Below are 23,332 nucleotides of genomic sequence, written 5' to 3' on the forward strand. Positions count from 1 at the left end.
TTGGGGAATAGGGGGTTGAAGGAGAGAGGGAGAGAGTTAAACAAAAATAAGCGGCAAAGCTCACGCATTGGCGGCTGGCTAGCCTCAATTCCCACAAACCCTAGGTATCATTATCAATAACACGTACGCGCTAAATTCTTGCAGCAGCATGTTCACATGGCAAAAGTGGCCATAATTCTTTTCATAAGAATTCTGAGACCTCGGGGTTGTTTACTAGCCCTTAACCCCCCCCCCCCCCCCACTCTAGACCAGCTCCTGAAAAATACTCCTGGCTACGGGCTTGGCAGGGCTCGAATGCTGGCACAGAAAGCTTTAATTACGTCCATGAATTCAATTTAAGACGGCCAATAATGACCCAGGCAGCACAGAAGGTTGGCCCAATATTGGGGATAGATCGGCATTGCCTGGCCCATGAACGGCCCAGTTTTCACAACGTACCGCCAAGATTGGCTGTGCCAGCCAAGTAGAACGGCGACGTTGGACCAGCGTTGACAACGTACCCCCAATATGGGCTCTGCCAGCCGAATAGAACGGCTATGTTGGACCAGCATTAACAACATTCCGCCAATGATGGCTGTGCCAGTCTATTAGATCGGTTATATTGGGCCAGCTTTCAGAACTTTCCGCCCATATAGGCTGTGTCAGCCTATTAGAACGGACACATCGGGCCAGGTTGTACAAGTAGCAGCCAATATGGGCGGAGCCATCCAATAAGACCGGCATTATTGGCCCGCCGTTTCACCGTTATTGCCGGCGTCAGCTGAAAAGTCAACATCACGATGTCATAACATTAGAATATGAGCCAATTTCTGCGTCTGCTGCTTTTTAGCGCTGTTCTGGCCCCAATTCACGCGCCGATTTTTCAAGTTAGAGAGATTAATATATGTGCCGGGCACAACATTAGGATAATCACCTGGTAGAAAATACCATTTTCTGACACTGTGTAGCCCCTTCGAAGTTGAAAGTTTTCCGCTGAAGCTTGCTTTTTGGTCACTGGGGCCAGTTGTCAAAAAATCCTGCTGAGAAATCAAAAATGCGTACCATCTTTCCTCGGCACCTTCATAGACAGTTATCTCGAAAGGCACGAATTTGTAGGCAACCAAAAAATTAGCCCTTTGCAAGCAGGTCTGTGCGGAATACAGTATTCCCAAAGCGTAGGAGAGGAGAGAGCGGGATAGGCGACGCGCATGCGTAGTGGAGCGCGAACACCCCTGGATCAAGCTCACTCGTAAGATGCTTCGTATCTAATATCCCGGACAGGGGCAGTCTACACACTTTATGAAGCTGTCCGGAGGAGCTCCGAGCCCCACCGCCTCCCTTATGCTGACTCCAAAAAATATTCATTATCTGTCTTGGTTTCATTTCTTAGCGAACTTCGGCGACTTTGAGCGTATCCATCCATCCATCCATCCATCCGCCTACGACGTTTAGCTCTCCTGGCCGTTTCAATAATGGTATCGATACCAAACTTGGCATGACATGACTGTATGCAAAACATTAGACTAGTTATGACATGAAAATCATGACATATATGTCATGAATGTCATGATTTAAATTTCATGGTCCTGTAGCTCTTGCGGTGGTTTCGTTCACAGGGTATGTTGCAAAACTGGTATATCACATGATTGCATGGCGAACACAAACAACGGACCCTAACGTGAAAATTATGATTTTTATGACAAAATTATGACATTTCAATTATGACATAATATGAAAATTATGAGATGCGTGTCATGTGAGAACACGACTACATGCCACAGTCAAGGCGCCGATATATTTCGACGTGAGGCGGTGCGCGTGCTCACCGGGGTTCATTTCGTCGCGTCACCCAGGCGTTGTGACGCCAGGCGCCGGTTTCGCCATATACGCGCAGGCGTGCGCCACGCTGCGTTGCTTTGATGCATGCGCGTTTCAGCGCGTCCGGCGTCCCTACGTCACGAAGAGAGAGAGACATAGTGTTGTCTGGGTAACGCATCGGCGCAAATTTTGCGCCGGTTGCGGCTGGCGTCAGACTATGGAGTGCTCGCGTTTCGCTAACGTAGCGTCGCTGCGCCCAGCGTGCGCGCGCGTCAACGCTACATTGGAGTATATTGGGGCCTTCATGATGCGCTCGCGGCCGTTTTGCTAGCTCCACATATACCAAATTTGGTGTTACATGACGTCAATGGATGACGAAAGTATACGACTGGTGCAAATATAATCCAGACACGCGTGTCATGCCAGAACATGACAACATACCACGCTCATAGCGTGTTCGCGGTCGTTTCGCTAGCTCTACATAACTAAATTTGGTATCACGTGACGTGAATAGATGACGAAGGTATACGACAGATCCAAACACCATACTCATGACATGGAAGTCGTGTACGGCATCATTTACCTCTACATTGTAACGTAGTGCCGATTTTAAAGTGACATATCAACCTTTTTTATTCGTGCTTCGCACATCATCGATTTCCACTGTATGTGGGATCTGCCATTTTTTCTTATTCCACGCTACGCGTACGGCATTTTTCTTATTGTGAGCGGTCCCTCGTCAATGTCACATCATGAATGCTATCCATAGAATTTCGAACTCTACGATGCTATGCAAAATTGATGACGCACGCACCGGTCTTGAATGTGATGTGTCGGAACAGCGGTGATAGCACATGGAAAGCGCGTGACGTATAGTTGTGTGGCAAAAACACTCCAGTAAGCTCCATATGGGTGTATGTATTGTCGTCTCTTTGTTTATCACTGTCATCCCGGTTATCAGCGGGGTGCACGATATCTTTTTGGTATTGTTACGTGAAGGCGCGCGGGAAAATAGGCGTTTTAAGACATATTTACGCAGCGTCGAAGCGTAAACCAAGATGTAGAACTTAAGCGTAAACGAGGGGTACGCGGCACACACTAAAATCACGTCGTCTTTCTCAGCGCCTCTCTCGCTGCTTCAGTGTAACATAGTCTTATAACCCACAAGTACTGAAGCACCGTGTCAATGCCTTTATGATGTTCCCGAGGGGTAAAGCTTAAGACGGGACAGATGAACGATCTCTGTAGACAGTGAAGTGGAGGCGGATGAACACTCGAGCGGGGCTCTCTCGTAGCTCACGTCTGTCACCTGGTGCAATAGATGGCAGGGCCCCGAGAACCGAGAAAGCATGTAGTTCTTCAGAAAGTCCAACTCGCCTAGTCGGAGTCCACAATAGCGCAAGGGAACCTAGAGTAAAGAAAACTTCGTGTTGATGTGAGTTGCAACGCTGCCACTGGTGATCTTTCGGTGCTAAAAGGCGCTGACAAGCATCTTCTGCTTTCCAAGCTCTGGTGATAATTACTTATGCATTCGCAGATGATGTCAAAAGGTAAAGTTGGATCACAGTCAAACAAGAGATAAAAAGGTAAAAAAAAACGGCTGTATCGTGGCGTGAAGAATTATAGGCAAATGTAACGAAGGGCAATGCAACGTCCCAGTCCTGGTGGTCGGACAATTCGTACATAGAGAGCAGCACATCAGTTAAAGTACGATTAAATCGTTCAGTCAATCCATTTGTCTGCGGGTGGCAGGCCATCAAAAATTTATGTTTTGCCTCGCAGGAGCGAAGTAGGTGGTCGATAACTAGGGAAAGAAAATAGCCCCGACAATCTGCGAGGAGCTGCCGTGGGCCGCCATGGAGAATAACCTCATGCAAGAGAAAATCGGCAACGTCCATGGCATAGCTGGTTGGTAGAGCCCGTGTAATGGCGTACCGGGTTGTCTGATCCGTCACGACAGCTATTCACTTGTTCCAAGAAGTAGACGCAGGGAAAAGGCCTAGGAGGTCAAGACCAAGTGGAAAAAAGGATCAAAAGTAACAACAAGCGGTTGGAGGAACCCAGCAGGACTCGTACGTTTTTGCCGGCGTTGACACTTCGCATGAGGCGACGTAGCTGCTGACCGAGAGATAAAAAGTGGAGCAGTAAAACCGTTGCGGTACACGGTCATACGTCCGAGGCAGTCCAAAGTGACAGGCAGTGGAAGCGTCATAGAGTTGGCCGATCACGCTCGCACGTAAGTGGGAAGGTACCACAAGAAGCAGTTCATGCCCATCAAGGTGGACATTGTAACGGCACAATGTGCCATCCTTAAGCATGGACAAACGAGTAGACGGATCGGGTGCCGCCGAATGAAGCTTCTCGATTATGTTGCGTAAGGCAGGATCTCGGCGTTGTTCCTCACGCATGTTGCTGTTCCTCTCGATGAAGCACACATGGCGCTTCATCGAACGCCTCAGGTGGGTCCACTAGATTCCGAGGTAAGCAGTCAGCGTCATGGTGTAAACAGCCAGATTTGTAGGACACCAAGTAGTTATACTCTTGCAGCCATAGTGCCCATCGATCAAGGTGCACAGTGGGGTCCTTCAAGGACGAGAGCCAGCAAAGTGTGTGGTGATAGGTTGTAAAGGCGAAATGTCGACCATCTTAATAAGGCAGAAATTTTTCTACCACCGAAACCAGAGCAAAGTATTCGCTTTCAGTGATCTTTTCCGCAGCGTAGAGGAGAAAGCTGACATACGCGGTAACGCAGGCGCATCTGCTTTGTTTCTGGACCAAAACAGCACCAATTCTGTGGCCGCTGGCATCAATGTGGACTCCTGTAGAGGTGGCACCGTCGAAATGGGACAAAAAAGGTGGTCAATTGTTAGTAACGTGATAAGTGTAGAGAACCTCGTATCCTGTGCAGCACCCCCGCTGAATGGGGCACCTATCCTCAGCAAGTCTGTGAGAGGACGGGCAACTTCTGCAAAGTTATTCACAAAACGTCGAAAGTACGAGCAAAGACCGAGAAAGCTGCGTGCTTCCTTAGCACAGGTCAGAACGGGGACGTTCCGCACGGCTGGAATTTTATCAGGATCAGGGCATACACCAGAGGATTCGATAAGGTGGCCAAACATGGTTAATTGCCGGAGTCCGAAGTGACACTTTGGCGAGTTCAGTTGGAGACCGGCATTGCGAAAAACAGCCAGATTTGAGAAAAGGCCGTTAAGGTGGGTCTCAAAGGTCGGAGAAAAATAATGTCGTCAAGGCAACATAAACAAATTAACTATTTGAACCCACGTAAAAGAGAGTCCATCATCTGCTCGCAGTGGCTGGAGCGTTGCACAACCGGAAGGGCATGACCTTAAACTGGTAAAGACAATCGGTGGTGACAAAAGCGGTCGTTGCGCAGTCTATGGCGTCGACAGCAATTTGCCAGTACCCTGATCTCAAGTCAATGAAGGGCGTTGTGCATGCGCAGTAGCGGGTAGAAGTATCCTTTTGTGATCTTGTTCAGATGTCGGTAGTCAACACCAGAATCGCCAAGTGTTGTCCTCCGTCTCGACAAGAACTACAGGGGAAGCTCATGGACTACATAATGGCTCAATTAGGTCTTTGGCGAGCATCTTGTAGACTCCGGCTTGAATTATGTGACGCCCAGTTGGAGATACGTGTTATGGCCGGCAATGTACAAAAGAGGCATCACCGGTGTCAATGTGGTGTTTTACAGCACTGGTTTGACCTAATGGACGATCACAAAAATCAAGTACGTCCCAGAATGACTCAAGGACTAGAAAGAGCGGCAAAAGGTCAGGCGCGATCTTTTTTTCCCCGTCAGGAGACGGGCTTGCTTGCAAAGATCTAGCATGTGCACGTGTAGCTCGAGTGTCCAGCATCGCTGAAAGACAGAGCTGCAGATCACGCATTCGTCACAAGGCGTCAGAATGGCGAGGGCAATTCCACGTGGGAGTACTTTTAGACACAAAGCGAAGTTGAGCACAGGAATGCGGGCGTGGTTAGCACGTAACTGAATAACAGTGAGCAGTAACACAGTGAGTCAAGAGAATGAATTTGATGGGTGCGAGCACATAGTTGCCATCACACATAGATGGCAAGGGCATTACAAAGATGCAGGTCTATGTTTGCGGTGACAGACGGACATGCTCAGCAGAGCACAGATGACCTTGGGGTAGACTGGGCGGATCAATCCGATACGGTAGGTCAAATTGCACAATGCCAGCTAAACAGTTCATCAGGGCGGAATGGGCGGTCAAAAAGTCAAGACCGAGGATCACATCATTGGTGCAGTCAGTGAGAACGGTGAAGAGAACTGAAGTTTGATGGCCAGCAATAGTAACGAATGTACAGACGCCAATCACAGTAGGCGTCCCACCATCGCCAACACAAACAATGTGTAAACGGGCTGGAGCAAGGACTTTTTTAAGCGGTCAGGAATGTGCAAGCTCATCACAGAAATATGGACGCCAGTGTCTACCAAGGCTGTAACAGATAAACCAGCCACTTCAACATCAGTCAGATTCTGAATGACCAGGGGCGTCAACAGAAGAATTGAGCAAGTTGTACCAGCAGCATCACCTCCAGGTGCTGCAGCCGTTAGTTTCTCGAAGGAAACCACGGACGGGGAACGAGGTGGCTGTGAAGACCGGGGAAATCTACATCGAGGTGAAGGTGAGCGACTGTACTGGGCAGTGGTCTTGTTGTAATTAGCTGAACCGTCTCGAGAAGGTAGCTTCTGGCCAGAGAGGTGGGCTGGTGAGTGGAGATCGGGAAAGCTTGGGTTAGGACGATGCGGTGAGGTTCACGTACTTCGGAAATGACGTGAAATGTGTCCCACTCACTTGAATTGAAAGCAAATCGGCCTGCCAGGCGTCTTCCACACATTTGTGTTATGGTTACGTGGAGCAGGGCGGCGATAATGCTGTGGGTGGTTCAAGGTAGACGAATTGACAGCGTCTGGACGGTGCACAGAACAGACTGTGTGAATTCCCACGTTAGCTAGTACTTGGCGAACAAGGTCTGTATTAGCGATATGGTCAGCTGATGATCACTAGGTGCCAGTGGTCTCAAAGGTGTGAGTGATATGGTTTTCGATTTCGTGGCGTACGATTCTCGTGATGTCACCGAAGTGTGGGTTGGGCTGGGTTTCCATACGAATATCCTCACAAGTTGATGTCGCAGCAATGTTGGGAAGGTGGGTGAAGTGGTGGGCAATGTGACAGCTTTTAGCCTCTTGAAAGCGTTGACACTTCAAGATAACATCTTGAGAACAGACTCGGCACACAAGGAGGTTAAATGCATCGTCTGCAATGCCCTTGAGCACATTGTCAGTTTCAGCCATCGTTCTGTCAACTTTACGGCAAAGGGTCAGAACATCTTGTATATACACCAGGTACAACACTCCGTGGATGCTTGAACTCGCGTGCCAATCAAGTTCAATCCTAGCGGCCTGCTTGCAGTCTGCAGATTGACCAAACTCGCGTAACTTTGTCTTGCATACGTCCCAGCTCGTGATCTTGCCCACATTGTTGTTAGACCGCGCCTTGGCCGTTCCGGGTAAATAAAAAGTGAGGTTTTCCAGCATCAAGATTGGGTCCCACCTGTGATTCTCGTTGACGAGCTCGTAGAGCTTCAGCCACTCATCTACGTCCTCACCGTTCGTTCCCAAAAAGTTGCCGGGATTACGGGGAGGAGCGGCCACAAGAAAAACGGGGGAGATAGCGCTTTTGATACGTTGGGCACAGTTTTTGACGAAGCATCACGGCCTGTAGACATGTTGGAAGCGACTTGGCGTGCGCTGCGTAGCTCTGTCATGCGTTCTTACCCCGCACCTTCCACCAAAAATGTTGCGTGAAAGGCACACGGGAGACTAGGCATTTTAAGATATATTTACACAGTGCCGAAGCATAAACCAAGACGAAGATCAAGAGTACGCCCCACACACCAAAACCACGTCGTCTTTCTCGGCGATTCTCTAGCTGCTTCAGTGTGACATCACCTTAGAACAATATTGTTATCCTTAATAGGAAAGTTGCAAAAGTTATGTTTTCAAGAGGAAACTTTCTGCTGTCTTTCACTAGTAGCCAATTTTTATGTATGGCGTGGGACAGAAATGATATTGTGAAGCTTGCAATTTAAGCCGCAAATCAGACATTGGGAATGCAACAACTTAGCTAGGGCCCTGTTCTAATTGTTCTTAAGTGATCCATGCTGAAAGCGCATTATGTAATACTGTACTTGTATGCAAAAGAGTTCGTGCAATGCAGCCTGATGATAATACGGTTACAATTATGGGAAGGACGAATCCAGAACATTTTATGCATTGGCGAAAGAGCAGTGGCATATCTGGATGCAGCATTTTTTCAGAGGATGTAAAAAGGAGCAAACCAGTACATAGTGGACGGCTTTATTTACAGAAATTGTTTGAAAGAAGAAAATGCCAGGTGGTCACTTCTCGAGTGGAGCGTAGTTGAGCAGCTTCTCAATCAGGTCCACATGGCCCAGCAGCATTCTCCTGCAGCAGTAACGCTTCAGACCCAGAGCATCCAAAGCATCACTGGGGAGAGAAGCAAATGCATTAATGCATTGAACATTTACACAGTTATTATTGATTGATAAATGTTTTTCAGACCACTTGTGCAGCTCCTTTGAGAAGGCTTTTGCAAATTTCATAACGAGCAACAAGATAAACCACAAAAAAGAAATAAAAAAGCACTGACATTGTTTTTTACGGAAACTATCTCTGTGTGATAAATGAAATCGGAATCGGCTTACTAACTTGATCACTTTTATGAATTAAGAAAAGGTTCGTAAGGGAATAATGTTTTGCCCCACAAGCAGTAAAGCTTTTCACACTCATGAACTGCCAGTTTGAAATTTTGCTTCTCAGCCACTCAAATCTTACAGAACAATACTGCAGCGCACGGATGCACCATCAGTACTCTCTGAGTGACCGATGTCCTATACTTGATGATAACCAACAGGTACTGAAGCCACAGAAGGTATAGGGGGTGTTAATTGTACTGTTTCAACTATTGTAGTAAGTGATTCTAATATAAACGTGAATAAAGCAAAGTGTTCCTAAAGCCCCTAGAACTTCGCAAAGTAGCCACGTATGTGGTTAACTGCACCTCCTCTCTTCTTTCTGTCCCTCGACCTCTCTGAGACTGCCACCGCGTCGGCATTGGCCAAGTACTGTCACGTGGGACCGCGGGAAGATTTCCTCTGTTTACCATTGCCCGAGACTGTCATCTTTGCTCTGGGGTGCTGAAGCGTGGACGTGCTAGAGCGCAGCACCTGTGCTTCTACCTGTGCTTCATGAATGCGTGCTTGCGATTCAACCTGCGTTTTGTACGAAGATACTTAGTGCACAAAGCGAACTTGAGTGTCGGTTGTCATGGGCAGCTGCTGCGCCTTCGGATGCCGCAACAATTCATGCGAAGGCAAAAAGTTGTATACGATTCCGTCCGACCAGCGCGACAAGTTGCGAAGAAAGGCATAGATACACTGAATCGGGATATTGGGACTTCCCACTGGAGTCTGAATATCCACCAAGGTAACAAATGTTGTCTTTGGGTGTCGTTGAAGACACAAGGCTTTGTAAAGATACACATAATTTACTCAAACACTCCCATGCCACACAGGCAAACAGCACACGAGTCTCTCTTCAACTTCGTTGTTTTCATCCTCTACGCCTTAACAGAACATGCATTTCTTCTAGAGGCGCTAGCAATGTGCCTACATTCAGCCATTTTGAAAAAAACTTCCTTGTTAAGGCTGTCATGGCAAAGTTCTTTGATTTTGCATAAAAATGCTCACCTATCCTATTCAACAATTTAAATATTTACAGACGATAACCAAGAACTAGGTTACTCAACTTAAAGCAAGTTAAGAAAAACGAACGAAAACACACAAGCACTAAATACATGAACAAACGCTAGATTTCCCCACGGCACTCGGCATAAATGCCTCTGGCCATTTTGACTGGCTTGATGATGATGTGGAAAGCCACAAAAACTAATAAAAGAATAAGAACACAAAAACTCAGGAAGTCAGTCATCATAAGAACTTTGCACCACGGAGTTCTTAAACACACTGGAAGAAAAATCAAATCGCGACACGCAGTCTCGTAGCCTGGCTGGTTCTACGTTTTGCGCTGAAAATGACACATCGCTGGATTATCTTAATCTTGTTGGGATTCTTCAGATGCATCTTTGTCATGGTGTGAGGCTTTAGACAAAGGACACCAATTCTTTAGTAGTGAGGTGTAAGGCACTATTGCAAATCGGCCTCCCTTTCGGACATTAATCAGCGACACTGTAAGTGTCCGCAGGCAAAGCTTGTGTGAGAACGAGTGACCCATGACATTTCAGCGAAACTTTAATTGTATAATTGGCACTTACAGGGGCCTTGCTCAAAAACACCATTTTTCCAACTTAACAAAGCTCTTTACAGGGTAGTGTTAGCGATTGTAGGCCTCTAACTTAGTGCATTTGTGGTAGTCCAGTTAACATTTTACATGTGCTTTTAACTCCCGAGGTGGTAACCAAGGAATATTGATATCAGTCATTTGCTGAAGTTTCACTCCATGAAAACTTTACTGGTAGCTAGGGTGTACTTCCGACGAATTCTTGCCAGTAGTTTTGCTTACAGCACTGTCCAAGTTGACATCTCAATCATGCTTTTCAGAATTATCATTGGCAGGTGGAATTTTTCTTCATTTCAGGCAGCACATAACCTCCACAGTGCTTTTAAACGAAGGGTCTTGTCAAAGAGTGATCGCTGTACATTGTGATGAAATTCCCCATATATTTACGAAGCCCACATTTTCCTCTTGCTCTCAGCTTCAGCTTCAACAGCTGTTCGAACGTCACTAGACCTGAGAAAGGGCAGTCGCTGAGGTGGCAGAAGCGAAATGTGCGACCCACTTCGGCATAAGTTATGAAGCGCAGCTGTGTGAAGGTTCTTCCCATCAGTATGTTACCGCTTTTTGCATCATCTGGGACAATCAGGACAGGAATATTCTCAACGACACCACCGTTTATGCTAACCTTTGCCTAGCAGTGACCGAGGTTTCGTTTAATTGGCATGTTATTGCTACCGAAACCGTAAAGGGGAGTAGACTCCCACACCATCTCTATTCCACATTGTGCAGTAGCTGACACACGCTACAAACAACCGGAACTACCTGTGCCAATGAGACCTACTTGAGCAGTCATCGTTGAAGATTATTTCCTTGATCAACACATCAAGCCCAGGTGTAAGGAAGTTCTTCTCCAACGACGTTAAGACTCGTTATGCAAAAAAGCTTTGCAGTTTCGCTGCATGTGGTTGGTTGCTTGACAACGCTGACACTTGAGCAGGCACTTAGGCTCTGTGCAATCACGTGAAATGTGGCCGTAGACATTCAGTTATCGCATTTGCGCTCACCGTGTTGGTTGACGAGTGGCAATGGCTGGTGTCGTTCTGTTCTTTGATTCATGTCAGCTGTTGACTCTCTTGTTGTGATAGTGGGCAGGCAGCATTCCGAACCTGATGGTGACATGATGCTTTGGTTGCATATGCCCAAAATCTCCCAATGTTCTCGTTTATTATGCTCAAAGTGTAAGACGTCATGCAGTAAAGTAGGTCATCGTCATGCATCCTCCCAAGAGCATGGTGCGGAGTTCTCGAGGCCGCAAACTTGTGTGAACTTGTTCTCACGTATCATTGAAATCGAGGTTTACTTTTTCGCAAAGACGCAGTGTAGAGTGGAAATAAGCGTTCAAGCTCTCGTTCCGCTGCTGCATGCGTTCTTGCATTATGCGCCATCAACGCGAGTCTGATACCACATGGCAACTTAAGTGAGAATACTTACTTACGCTCACAAAGTGTCATTTAGGCGGTTCGCTGCTACTTGAGAAAGCCAAGTGCACTTTGGAAATGATGGCAGTGGCAATTGGCGGTCCTGTAGTGCAACATGTATTTGTTATTTGTGCAACTGTGCCTCATTGTCAGACCACATTGTCTTGTGGAAGTAGCACCATTAGCACAGAGCATCGAAAATGACTAGAGAACGACTCACCTTCACAAATGTGCCTGGAAGTAAATAATGCGACGGACACAGCCGTTACTAGGTAGCCACTCTACCAGTGCACAGCATGTGCTGCCGCGTCCCTCTGGCGGACATGGCCGCAAACTGCCCGAGTGCAAGAATAGCAAGGTTTTTCGTTGTATTATGACTTGTTTTAACACATTGCAGTATTTCTTAAAACAAAAACAATGGTTTCAATATAGTATGAGCGCTGTTTAGGCAACAGCGTGCAAGCCACTGTGCAAGCCACTGGCACCGAGGCTACACACTTCGTTGTAGCGAAATGATTTCGGGAAACATACTTGACTGATTGATATGTGGGGTTTAACGTCCCAAAACCACCATATGATTATGAGAGACGCCGTAGTGGAGGGCTCCGGAAATTTTGACCACCTGGGGTTCTTTAACGTGCACCCAAATCTGAGCACACGGGCCTACAACATTTCCGCCTCCATCGGAAATGCAGCCACCGAAGCCGGGATTCGATCCCGCGACCTGCGGGTCAGCAGCCGAGTACCTTAGCCACTAGACCACCGCGGCGGGGCGAAACATACTTGCCGGCAAGTGTACTTTGTGGAGTGACACTTTTCTCGTGCGGCAGCATGCAAATGACTATAGCGGCAAAATGTATTCGCTCAAAGTGCGCTTAAGTTGCCACATGTGACAGGAGTATTACTCACGAAAGTGTGACGAAATCGTAGGCAGCTAGACACCCGTGAAGGTTAGATGTTCGACGAATGTTGTCGACCTATTCACGTGCAGGAGGAGCATCCTCGGAGCTGTCGAAGGAATTGATGTCGCACCTTAGGTCAGAAATACCTTGAAACGTTGACGCTGGTTGAGTCTGTGCCGCACCAGCCACAGTCAGTTGTTCCAGCAGGGTTGATAGTAGTGGATCCTTTTTCTTGAAGGACTTGGAGGAGGTCATAAGCTGTGATTGTGTCACTATGGCCTAAGTGCATGTCTTCACCAATAGTGGGGTTGACTGTTCCGTTAGTGCGTTCAAATTAGGCTTAGGTCAACAAGTTCCATGCACTGATTAAACTCCCGTTCACTCTCGGCGGCGGCGAAGTGCCTATCCCACTTCTGAAAATGGTGACTTCGGGCGTCATTGAAGACACGAGGCATTGTAAAAAGAACAATTTACTCAAGCTCAGATACTCATCTGCCACCAGTGGCGGATCCAGAGGGGGAGCGGTAGAGGCGATTCCCCCCCCCCCCATGTCAGTGTCAGCACCCCCTCTTTCTCGTGAACTTGTTTACAATGCAACAGCAGAAACAGAGGACAGGGAAGGAGCAAAATAAAAAGAAAAGATAGTACTGACTCCCAACAGTTCTTGATTATTGAATAAAAAGATGAAAAATATATATAGGTACTGGCAGCTTACATCCCGACATGCGCCGAACAAGAGGTGCACCATGGCAGCATTGTCACACTTATGACGATAATCAAGAGTGGCCTAAATAACTGAATTCTTTTTCATGCAGTGTGACGGATGGCTCACTTATGCACATGCTGACCCTAATCTTTATATGATAGGCCTCAGCGATTTCTCTTGTCAGTTGGTTACAATGCTTAAATATAACAGTGCTTTCCTCAAAAATGGGACGACCACCGCATGACTTGCAATGTTCCGGTAAATGAAGTCGTGCGACCCTTTGAAGAGATAGCTCATGCTGATTGTCGCTAGGCGCTGGAGGTGTGGCTTAGGACCTAGCTGAACATGTCAATATACTGTCGATGTTTCCTGGCCGGAAACGCGCTGATCAGCCTTGGACGCTGTTTGCGCTCGAAATAAAATAACTTCTACGTAACGGACGCGATTCATACTTCGGTAAAAAAAAAAAACTCGTGCGTAACTAGTAATCGAATGAATGCCACATCTCGAGTTTGAAATTTGGTGCCATTCCTCCTTTAAACCACTGTGAGCACACATTAACAGTATTTATGCAATGAAGGTGTTTTTCTCCTGGTAAAAACAAAAATGTCATAACCACGCCCTGCTTTCACAGATTACTCCAGGCGACCTCCCCCCTCCCTCCCTGAATGGGTAGCTGGATCCGCCCCTATCTGCCACACAGGCTACACAAACATCACACAGGTAAACAGTACACGAGTCCCTCTTCAATCTCATCATTTTTTTCCTTCATGCCTTAACACAACACGTGCTTGTCCTGGAAGCACTAGCAATGTGCCTACATGTATATGGGCATTCATCTCCCCTAAAAACATCATTTCAGCCCCATTACCAAATTTCTTGGCATACGCACTTACACAATCCACTATCTTCTGATTATTTTTTGAGCAGTTATTCCCCATCCGCAAATAGACTGTCCATAGCCACATTTCCTTTCAACCTACTGTGCCCAGAACCCATATATGCTCTGAACAAGTCTGTTTCACTCTATCACATTTTCAGAAATGCCCCTGAGGGATCCTGATTTATAGAATTTTTGTAAAGGTAAAATTTTCCTTTTGGATCAGTATGGAGCCACACAAATTTCCATCTTGGAACACCTTGGAGCAGGAAATTTTGGGCCTGGGAGCCCTGCAAAGTAGGTAATTTCCCATCCTGGAGTACATAGGAGAAGCAAGTTGCATTCAAGCACCTGAATAATTATCATGAGACACCTAAAAGAGCTAAAAATATTTTGATTCATTGCCAATTTCATGCAGCAAATCCTCTCAGGACCACTTGTACGTCACTCGATAATGAAAAAATCAGGGCGTCGTGTAGCTCAGCGTTCTAAAATAACCACTTCAGTGATTCTTTCGACACTAGCAAATAAAAAGAATGCTGGTTCAATAAAATTGTACCTTATGAAATAACATTCTAAATACGAATTCTGTGGTTATGGGCAAGTGGTGGACCAACGCCGCAATATACGAAAATGTCTCAATGCAAAAGAATCGCACTGTCCCTAATGCAGTGGTGCTACTAGCTTAGGCTACTTTGGAACACCTTTTGCAGCAGGCAAAAATGTATTTTGGAGCAGCAAAACTAAGCAGGTATTGCTAGAATCAATTTTGAGACGTGCGCTACGTTCATGACACACAACTTATAAAGTTACGATGTGCTGCTCGATGTTCAAGCAGAACAAAAACCAAATTGTATCACCCATGGCTAACCTAACCATATTTAGTAGACAAAGCTAATGATTGAGTATAATATTATAACTCTATATTATAAAATGACTGAATATAAAATGATTATCACACGTAAGCTTCTACGTAATTGCACGTAAAACATACCAGAAACCTGCACCCCTCTTACAGAAGAGGTGTGTCATCAATATTAGAAGAGCAGACATGTATCTTGTTGAGCTTCTCGACCATATGCTTCTTAATATATAGCCCAAGGTCGTCAGAAACTGTGTAGGATGCTTTGACTATTTTGCACAAAAATTCATTGGCCATTTAAGAGAGCAAACATTTTTGGACACAAGTCTTTGTTGTATCAGCCCAAGAGTGAGGAATGTCTTTAAGTGTCATGCGAAGCACAAAAAGAGTCGCTCCAGGGCTAGTGAATTCCAGAGATGGCTGGATTGTCTTAGGTTACTAGAGCACTTAGAACACATCTTGATGACATCTAGTGGCTGTCTTGGTATTCACCCAGCAACACACATGTCAGCTATGCATATATCCGCAAATAAATCAACTGCCGGTTTCCTGGACGCCCAATTTTTAAGACATGCTTGTAAATTTGCATACTTTTGTGACAGGGTCACAAGCCCGGTGGATTTTAATGCACAAGAACATCTGAAATTTCGGACACTGAAACTCTTCGGCATCCCACTTTAGTTTTTCAGCCAACCTTCCAGGTCTGATGCAACATTGCATAAAGCCCCAACCTCTGCTACTACTATTACCTCGTAGGCTCGGATAAGCACTTTCGGGAGTTCATGTGTTTGGCACCGCAGCAACGTCCAAATGTCAGCTTTGCCGCAATGCATGAGTGCTATACGATGAAGCAGATCGAAAACCAAAGGAGTTAGTATTACGGCGTAGTGGAGCGATGTCTTAAAGAAGCCGTGCAACACTTTTTTAGCATGGTCAGAAAACACTGCCGATCGATAGTAGAGACTCCCGACAACATGGGAGCTAAATATTATAGCGCAGCAGGCAGGCCGGAATTCACAATAAATTATCAAAGTCAGCTAAAATTGCTTTCTCTTCTCTCAACAAATAAAGGAAGACACTCGAAGATCATCCGTAGAAAGCCCATCTATCAGCCGTTGGCTGACTTAAACATGGAACGCTCAGTTGTTACAGCGATCAAGACCAGAGGCCAGGACTTGCTCACGCGTGCGTGTACGATCACACTGAAAAAGTTGTGCATTTGACGACAAAAAGAGAATGTGTTCAAGGTGACGAGGCGTGCGTGACGCATTTTCTTTGCCCTTGCCATTCCTCTCTGCTTAGCTTCCAGCACTTTCATCGGTACGAGAGAAGAGAGAATGCAATTGCAGAATGCGACAAATCTTTGTAACTGCACTCGCACTGGACAGATTCTTAAAATTTGGGGGGCATTGAACTCGTGAGGCTCTTCCAGTGAATTCGTTTCAAGGTTAATCGAAAAAGTGTTTCAGGGCCCCTTTAACTGGTAAGCACTGGAAATGCTCGGAGATGTGATGGCAGCAATGCTGCAAAAGCGCCAGTAGGACTTAATCACTTTTGTGATAAGCATTTTCAGCTAACTGGTTGATCGTGCATGTGGCCCAGCTGTGAGCGTACTTCACACTTTTAATTGCCCACTTGCGCTGCGTCGCTGTTCATGAACGCTGTACAAAGGCAGCTCGCCATTTCCGCACCTGTGTGCGACCAGGAACGCCGTAGTCATCTAGAACACTTTTACAATGAGCATGTGCATACAGTGTAGAAGCACCTTGGAAGGAATGACATCAGCTTTGTTCGCCATGTGCTGCACACAAATAGAAACGATGGCCTTCGTGCGGCAGCAAATGCTTCGTATAGTAGCACAAAATTTTTGTATAGTGGCGCATCGTTTAACTGCACACACACACAATGGGGGAATTCCGACGAGTCTTCTCTTCCATTACAAACATTGTATTTCCATCATCGTTTCCATAGGCTCTAAGCAATAATGTCATAATTATTCCGCGCTTCGCTGGAATGGATGCCACTCATCACGAGACGCAAATTTGCAAATGGCCATCGGCCCATACTTAAAGAGGTGGTGCAACCATATGTGTGGCATGCGCATTCTTTGCTGTGTTTCGTACAGCTCCATGGAGCGCTATACACGCAACAAAATTATTTTATTCTTGCTGTATAATTTGACATCGCCTTTTTTATGTGGACAATTTTCAGTTTCGGCTTCTGGGCGCCACGTTGGGCAGTGACATAGAAGTGTAAGTGGCTTGGTGACATGACCACACAAGGCTGTGACGCACGTCGTGCTGAATATTGTCTGTTCTCGCTCACACATGACACACAAGCACCTGGATGCTCTGCCGTTACGTACATGAAGAAAGTAGATGAAGAAAGTGATGACTTCATTACTATAGCTGCGCGCACATGTGGGGGGATTAGGGGGTGGCCACTCCCGTGGTCACATTAGAGGGGGAGGTGCAAAGTCAGCCCCACACATTGACGTAATAGGAATGAGAGCATTGGGATAAACTTTTGTCCCCTCTGAAGGAGAAACCTTCGGACGCCTACGCTCACTACAGATCTGATATGACACCACTACAGCTTTTGTTGCCCTTCCGGCAGAGCTACGTCATTACTGGACGCGCATGCGATGGGCTTCGGTTGGGAGAAGGAGTAGTTAGATACACTTTGGAAGTGAATCAAAATTTATTCGAAACGTTTGCTGTATTCGACCATTTTTCTTTGAAGGGTCTTTGCACACAGTGAAAACCCACAAATGACTTGTTACAGCCTCAAAATTTGATGGCACCACCTTTTTAAGGGAGCTTGCAAAAAGTCCCAAATGTATTCACCAGAGCTTGGGTGGGCACAAAAATGCCTGATAAGTTTACTAGTAGTGACTGAAGCTGTTTCAGATGTGGCTGTGGCGATTTGACAACTTCAGCAGAATAAAAAAGCATGAATCTTTTTTTATGGCTGTTAGTATTTTCGGACATTTTCGCAGTCCCTAGGAAGTCAGCAAAATTGGGCATTAACCGTATCCCACTACAGTATTCTATATCCACACAACAGCGAAATTTGACCCCAGTTTGCTTTGGCTAGCTCACCTTCTTATACGAGTACACCTTAATGCTGCTTTCAATGGGAGAATTTCAAGTAGTTTCATTTCTGAAAGTCTGAGCACGAGCCCTTAGGCACAGGTTGGGCACAGACTCGCCGATTTTGAAGAAAATGTAGCTGGAGGTATAACCTAGAGAAATTTGGCGCTTTGGCGTAATTGGCAGGGCACAGAGGTAGTATCACTGCTAATGCATTCCTCTAACATGACTCCAAGCAGAAAGCTTGGTTTATTCTTTCTCATTTTTTCATGGTGCTGCATGCAACGTGACATCACTTAGCTAGACTCAAAAAGCCAATCTCCTCTTTCACTCCCTTCCCTTTCTCTGAGGACTCTCCAGTAAGAAAATTCTCGCAGTGTTTGAAGATTATTGTTTGCCCATCCATGAAGCTGCTCGGAAGATGGAGATCCATTTTAATGGGGCTTCCGCCAAAGTGTGTTCAACAAAGGACATGAATTAACAAACTTCGTTTTTCTTAGCCATATACCATATACACTGAAGCTATATATGGCTAGGACATTCTAATTGTACACCAAGAACCTTCTGGTGACATCAAGAGATCAGGAGAAAAAAAGATCTATACGCATCTTCACTAAGTGAATCACAAGTGCACAAAGCACTTAGAATCACTCTTACCGTAAATGACCCACGAGATTGCCCACTTGCGCACTTAAGTGAGTGACATCGCATGTGTGCAGCATATGCAATGTGTTTTTGTTGAGCCACTGCATCCCACGCTGTCAACTCCATGGTAGCAGCTGGTTGTCAGCATTGCCAATTTAACGCAAGAGCGTAAAAAAAGCTTGTTCCACAGAAATGCTGCTGCAGCTTCGCAGGCAAGAGTGTGCTCACGTTTATTTTTATCCATGGCAGAAAATTAATGCATTGTCTGGACCATGCTTATTTTTAATCGTCATCAGCCACAACATAAAGTATACATAATGCCTTACAGATGTGTAGCAGGTACCTAACTTATCAGCAGAATGGTACAGTGATGCATTATCGTTATCGTCAGGATGTATGTGGGTACCTTGCATGTGCTGAGCCATGATGGCAGAATGTGTGGTCAGAAACCCGTTTTTTAATTGCCCTTGCCATGACGTATAGTGGGTACCTTGCATGTGCTGTGCCGTGACGGCACATAGAGACGGCTTGTTCTTCATCGTCATTAGCGTCATCGCGGGATGATGGCAGACATGGCTTGACCTTCAGGAGCTTCACCTATAAATACCCCACAGGCTACATTATGCATTTGACTAAGACAATCTGAAGGCGAAAGACATCTTTCATTACAATAACAATTATATGAACACTCCCAACAGGTTCTTTCTGTCAGCATCATGTTCCGTATAAAGTCGAAATCAATAGCACCCTTCTCACGCAATGTAGATTTTACTCGCAGGTAACAGCATGCGAGCATGGGTTATGAACGCAGCCCAAGAAGAGATAAAAGTGTCTCATCCATCTCCGTTGCACCGAGAGTGCATGCAATATCATCACCCCACCAGGCCTGTGATCGATTGCTGTTAATGCAGATAGGAAATGCCCCACATGTCATCAAGAAGCATGGTAGAAAGCGGGAGAGGGGAGATCACTCGAGTAGCAACTGTGAACTTTGTCTTTAAAGGCGTGATCGTGATCACTGGTGCGCACGCTTTCTTGTCAGGAATTACAGACGGCTGGCTCCAATATCCTTATATGTGCTGTGCTGTCAATGCGAAGACACCATGCGCAACGTGCTCCTCACCATGGAGCAACCATATACTCTTACACTAGCGCTTTGTAGAGTTACGTGAGATCGGACCCAAATAATTTAACTGCCAGGTTTACACCGTATAATCTTACAATGTGCTGCCAGCACATTCACAGTGCAGTGAGACTGATTTTTTTTTCTTCTCACTAGATCTACTGTACTTCCCTTGCCCCTACTGAAGGCTTTCTGCACCAAACCTGGTTTGACACTGCCTCCAGGATCGGAGATATTGCAAGTTTTCTGCACCTCCCCTGCTTTTGCATTGCCTTCATGATCGGTGCACAAATCATGAAGGCAGTGTAAAGCGAACATGTCATGATGTCAAGTTTTGGCAATCGGTGATGTTATAATGATGTCAGTGATTTATTGTATAAGTCGCGTTGATGCTGTTGACGCTCTATTTTTGTGTTTGATAAGGTATCTAAGATTTTTTGCAGTAGTATCGCCTATTGAAAGGTAACAACCTGGCCTTACATACCCAGCTGACGTCCTCCATATCATCTCCGTGCCGTGGGCTACAGAGGTTCACTGATCATCCACCACAGAGTGAAATGGCTCTTAATTCCCCCCCCCCTTTATTGCAATAGCAATTACATGGACAATTTGAATTAGTTCTTGCCGTCGCCGTTGCCATAATTCTCGGTACTAAGTATGAATTGATAACATCACTCTGAGCATCATATGTTCTGCCCCAGAGTAAAATTTTGCAAGCACTGGCTTCGAATGTGATGCCCATTTCTTTTTCTTTCTATTTCTAGATACCACAGTCCACGATGTCTAGAACCAAAAGTCACAGACATTTTGGTGGAATGCATGCATGCAATTATTAGAAAAAATTGCTTTAGTTGCGTGCCGTGCAACGCCTGAAATGAGCCACCAGTCAAGTCTCTGGAGCAGATGACGTCTGCTGACAAATCGCCACTAAACTTTTATGCTACCAATTGGCTTAGATGTCCCGAGCCTTTGCAGAGGCCATTTTGCCGTTGAGCAGACTTATACAACGGAAGCAATGCTGACACTGAGTATGGCATCGTAGATTACTCGGGACACACACTAGCACTTATTCAGTGGAATAATAGTTCTCACGTGGTTTTGACTTTCTCAGCCCCAAGAACAAGCTGCACATATTTTGACATCGTTATGCAGCTACTGTCGGTGATCGAAGCCACCGAACCTAAGACCTTGGTGCAGTTTGGTGCATTTTCCGTCGATATTACCACGATGGCACCGTAAATCTAGTTTGGCATATTTTCTGCACAAGAGTGTGTGGCGACACATTTCCCACAAACCGCCACAGCCGCCGCTTCGTCACTACCTAGCCCTGCGTGACACAGCCGCATGCTGCAACATGCCTCTGATAAGAGAGACACCGCCACCGCAGTGTCACCAGAGGCTTATGTCACTCACGGTGGCTACAAATCCAAGCTACCAAGCTCGGAAGATTCACTTTTTCGCTACCCAGACGCATGTAGCGTCGGCATGCACATCCGCTGCTGCTACTAAACGCATGAACAGTTGTGATGTTTTTATGTTGGGATTCGTCCATCCAATGATTCAACGTTTTCACATCTGGTGACTTGGAGAACGGACAGTAATGCACCCCATAGACAAGCAAGAGGCCCTACAGCAACAACTGGCAGCTACTCTGCATGCAGCAGGAGCTCACCCAGAAACAAGAGCAACAGCCTCACGAGCGAGCGCACCAATGCAGTCATTCCGTGCAGTAGCCTCCAGGCAATGACTTCTCGACCCTGATCGTGCCTGCCGGCTCTGTGAAGACTTTGTAAACTCTCCAAATGGAATCCCGCACGCTGGCACACACATTTTCAAACCCGCGACGACTACCGTAACATTACAAGCAAGCCCCCCCCCCCCCCCCCCACGGTGGATAACCCAACCAGATTTGGGAGGGGGCCCCTCGTTCGGTCACAAACCAATGATTGGCACTTATTTCAGATCTGCCAAAAAATGGACGGGGGCACATGCTCAGATGGGGGCGCTTGCTTGCCATTTTATGGTTTATTGTTGCCCGCCTGAACGCCCGCTATGCCACCAGTGCCCAGGCTATCCTCGATAACCCACCGATGGCCAACCCTTACGAGCACCTCAAGGCCAAACTTAAACACCACCTGTCACCCTCAGATGACCAGAAGGCGAGGCAACTTCAGTCTGCAGAACCTGCCGAGCACAAGCCGTCAAAGTTTCTTCGTCGCAAGAGTGCTTTCCCCGGCAACATGAAAAATCTATGATTCTTTCCTGTGAACACTTGGGCTCCAGCTACTTTCACCGCACGCCCAGGCACTTCTGCGTGCTCAGCTAAAGGTACCCCTTGATGAACTTGCAGAGAGTGCCGATCACGTCATCGATGTCTTTTTGCCGCAGTCATCGCCCACTATCCAGGCTGTCACTGCACCACTGAACACCATGGAGCTCGTACACCACATTGATAAAATTAGAGAGATGACTCAGCTCCATTCAACAACACTTCGATCAATACCCACACTTCCTCTATCCAAGCCGTGACCCTAACGCCACCTCTTCACAACAGCCTGGTGTGCACAGCCGATGTTACTACCACCGACGTTTCAGGAACAAAGCTTGACAATGTCTACCACTTTGCTCAGCTCAGCACGAGGAGAAGCGCTAACGGCAGCTTGTAGGCAGCACGGCTGCAAGCTGCCAACCTGGAGGTCGTCGCATCTTCGTCACCGACCAAGTCACAAAGCAGTGGTTCTTTGACAATAACAGTTCCGACATCTGCTGCTACCCATGAAACCATCTTCAAGGTCCTCACCCGCAGACATTTTTCTGGCTCAGCATGGCGAACCGGTCCACAATCAAGATGTACGGCTCGCTTCGCCTAGACATCCAGCCCAGGAACCTACCCAGTGACCTTCATTAGAATATTTTCATCACCGACGTCGCTGAACCAATAATCGGGTCGGACTTTTTGGCACATTAGACCTTAATAATGTGCCTTTTAGCACAGTTTGACCCTTCAAGAGTACCCCCACGATTGCCTCATCGATGCAACAACGGAGCATTTTTCACTAGGCCAGTGAATGATCACCCATCAACCAAGCATCAAAGTGCTCAGTGTTGAAAATAATTCATTGTACCATGCCATACTTGCCAAGTTTGAAGAAACGCGATCCGGGAGATCTACTCAACGAGGGGGAAGTATTGCGATAGCAATTATATGAACCCTGTCAGCTGAATTTTGTTGTCGCCATTGATCTGTACAGAGTCCAAACCAAGAACATCACTCACGCATCGTCTGTTTTACGTGCGAGTAAAAACGCCCTAGCGCTAGGGAACAACGTGCCTCAAGCAGAGATGGAACGATCCGGCAGTCAACGTCACACGAAGGGCACATGGGATAACATCGCTCCGCGTGTGAGGCCTGTCGACGCTTGCTTACGAGTTATTTTGTCGGATAAGGGACCATAGTACAGTCCTGCCCACCACTCGCCTTC

At 46.5% G+C, this 23,332-nt stretch overlaps 1 protein-coding gene across 3 annotated transcripts in view; it reads right to left on the bottom strand.

Moving 5' to 3' along the window:
- Positions 1-8,187: 8,187 nt before the first annotated feature.
- The window catches only part of Polr2L (DNA-directed RNA polymerases I, II, and III subunit Rpb10), a 36,570-nt gene continuing 21,425 nt past the window's right edge, over positions 8,188-23,332 (bottom strand). For all 3 annotated transcript variants that reach the window (XM_075886460.1, XM_075886459.1, XM_075886458.1), the window contains exon 3: positions 8,188-8,353. In XM_075886460.1, coding sequence (XP_075742575.1) covers positions 8,245-8,353 — 109 coding nt within the window. In that variant the 3' untranslated portion in view covers positions 8,188-8,244. The remainder of the gene's footprint in view (positions 8,354-23,332) is intronic.

The sequence above is a fragment of the Rhipicephalus microplus genome, chromosome 2 (assembly GCF_043290135.1).
Source record: "Rhipicephalus microplus isolate Deutch F79 chromosome 2, USDA_Rmic, whole genome shotgun sequence".
In the NCBI taxonomy this organism is placed as follows: Eukaryota; Metazoa; Arthropoda; class Arachnida; order Ixodida; family Ixodidae; genus Rhipicephalus; species Rhipicephalus microplus.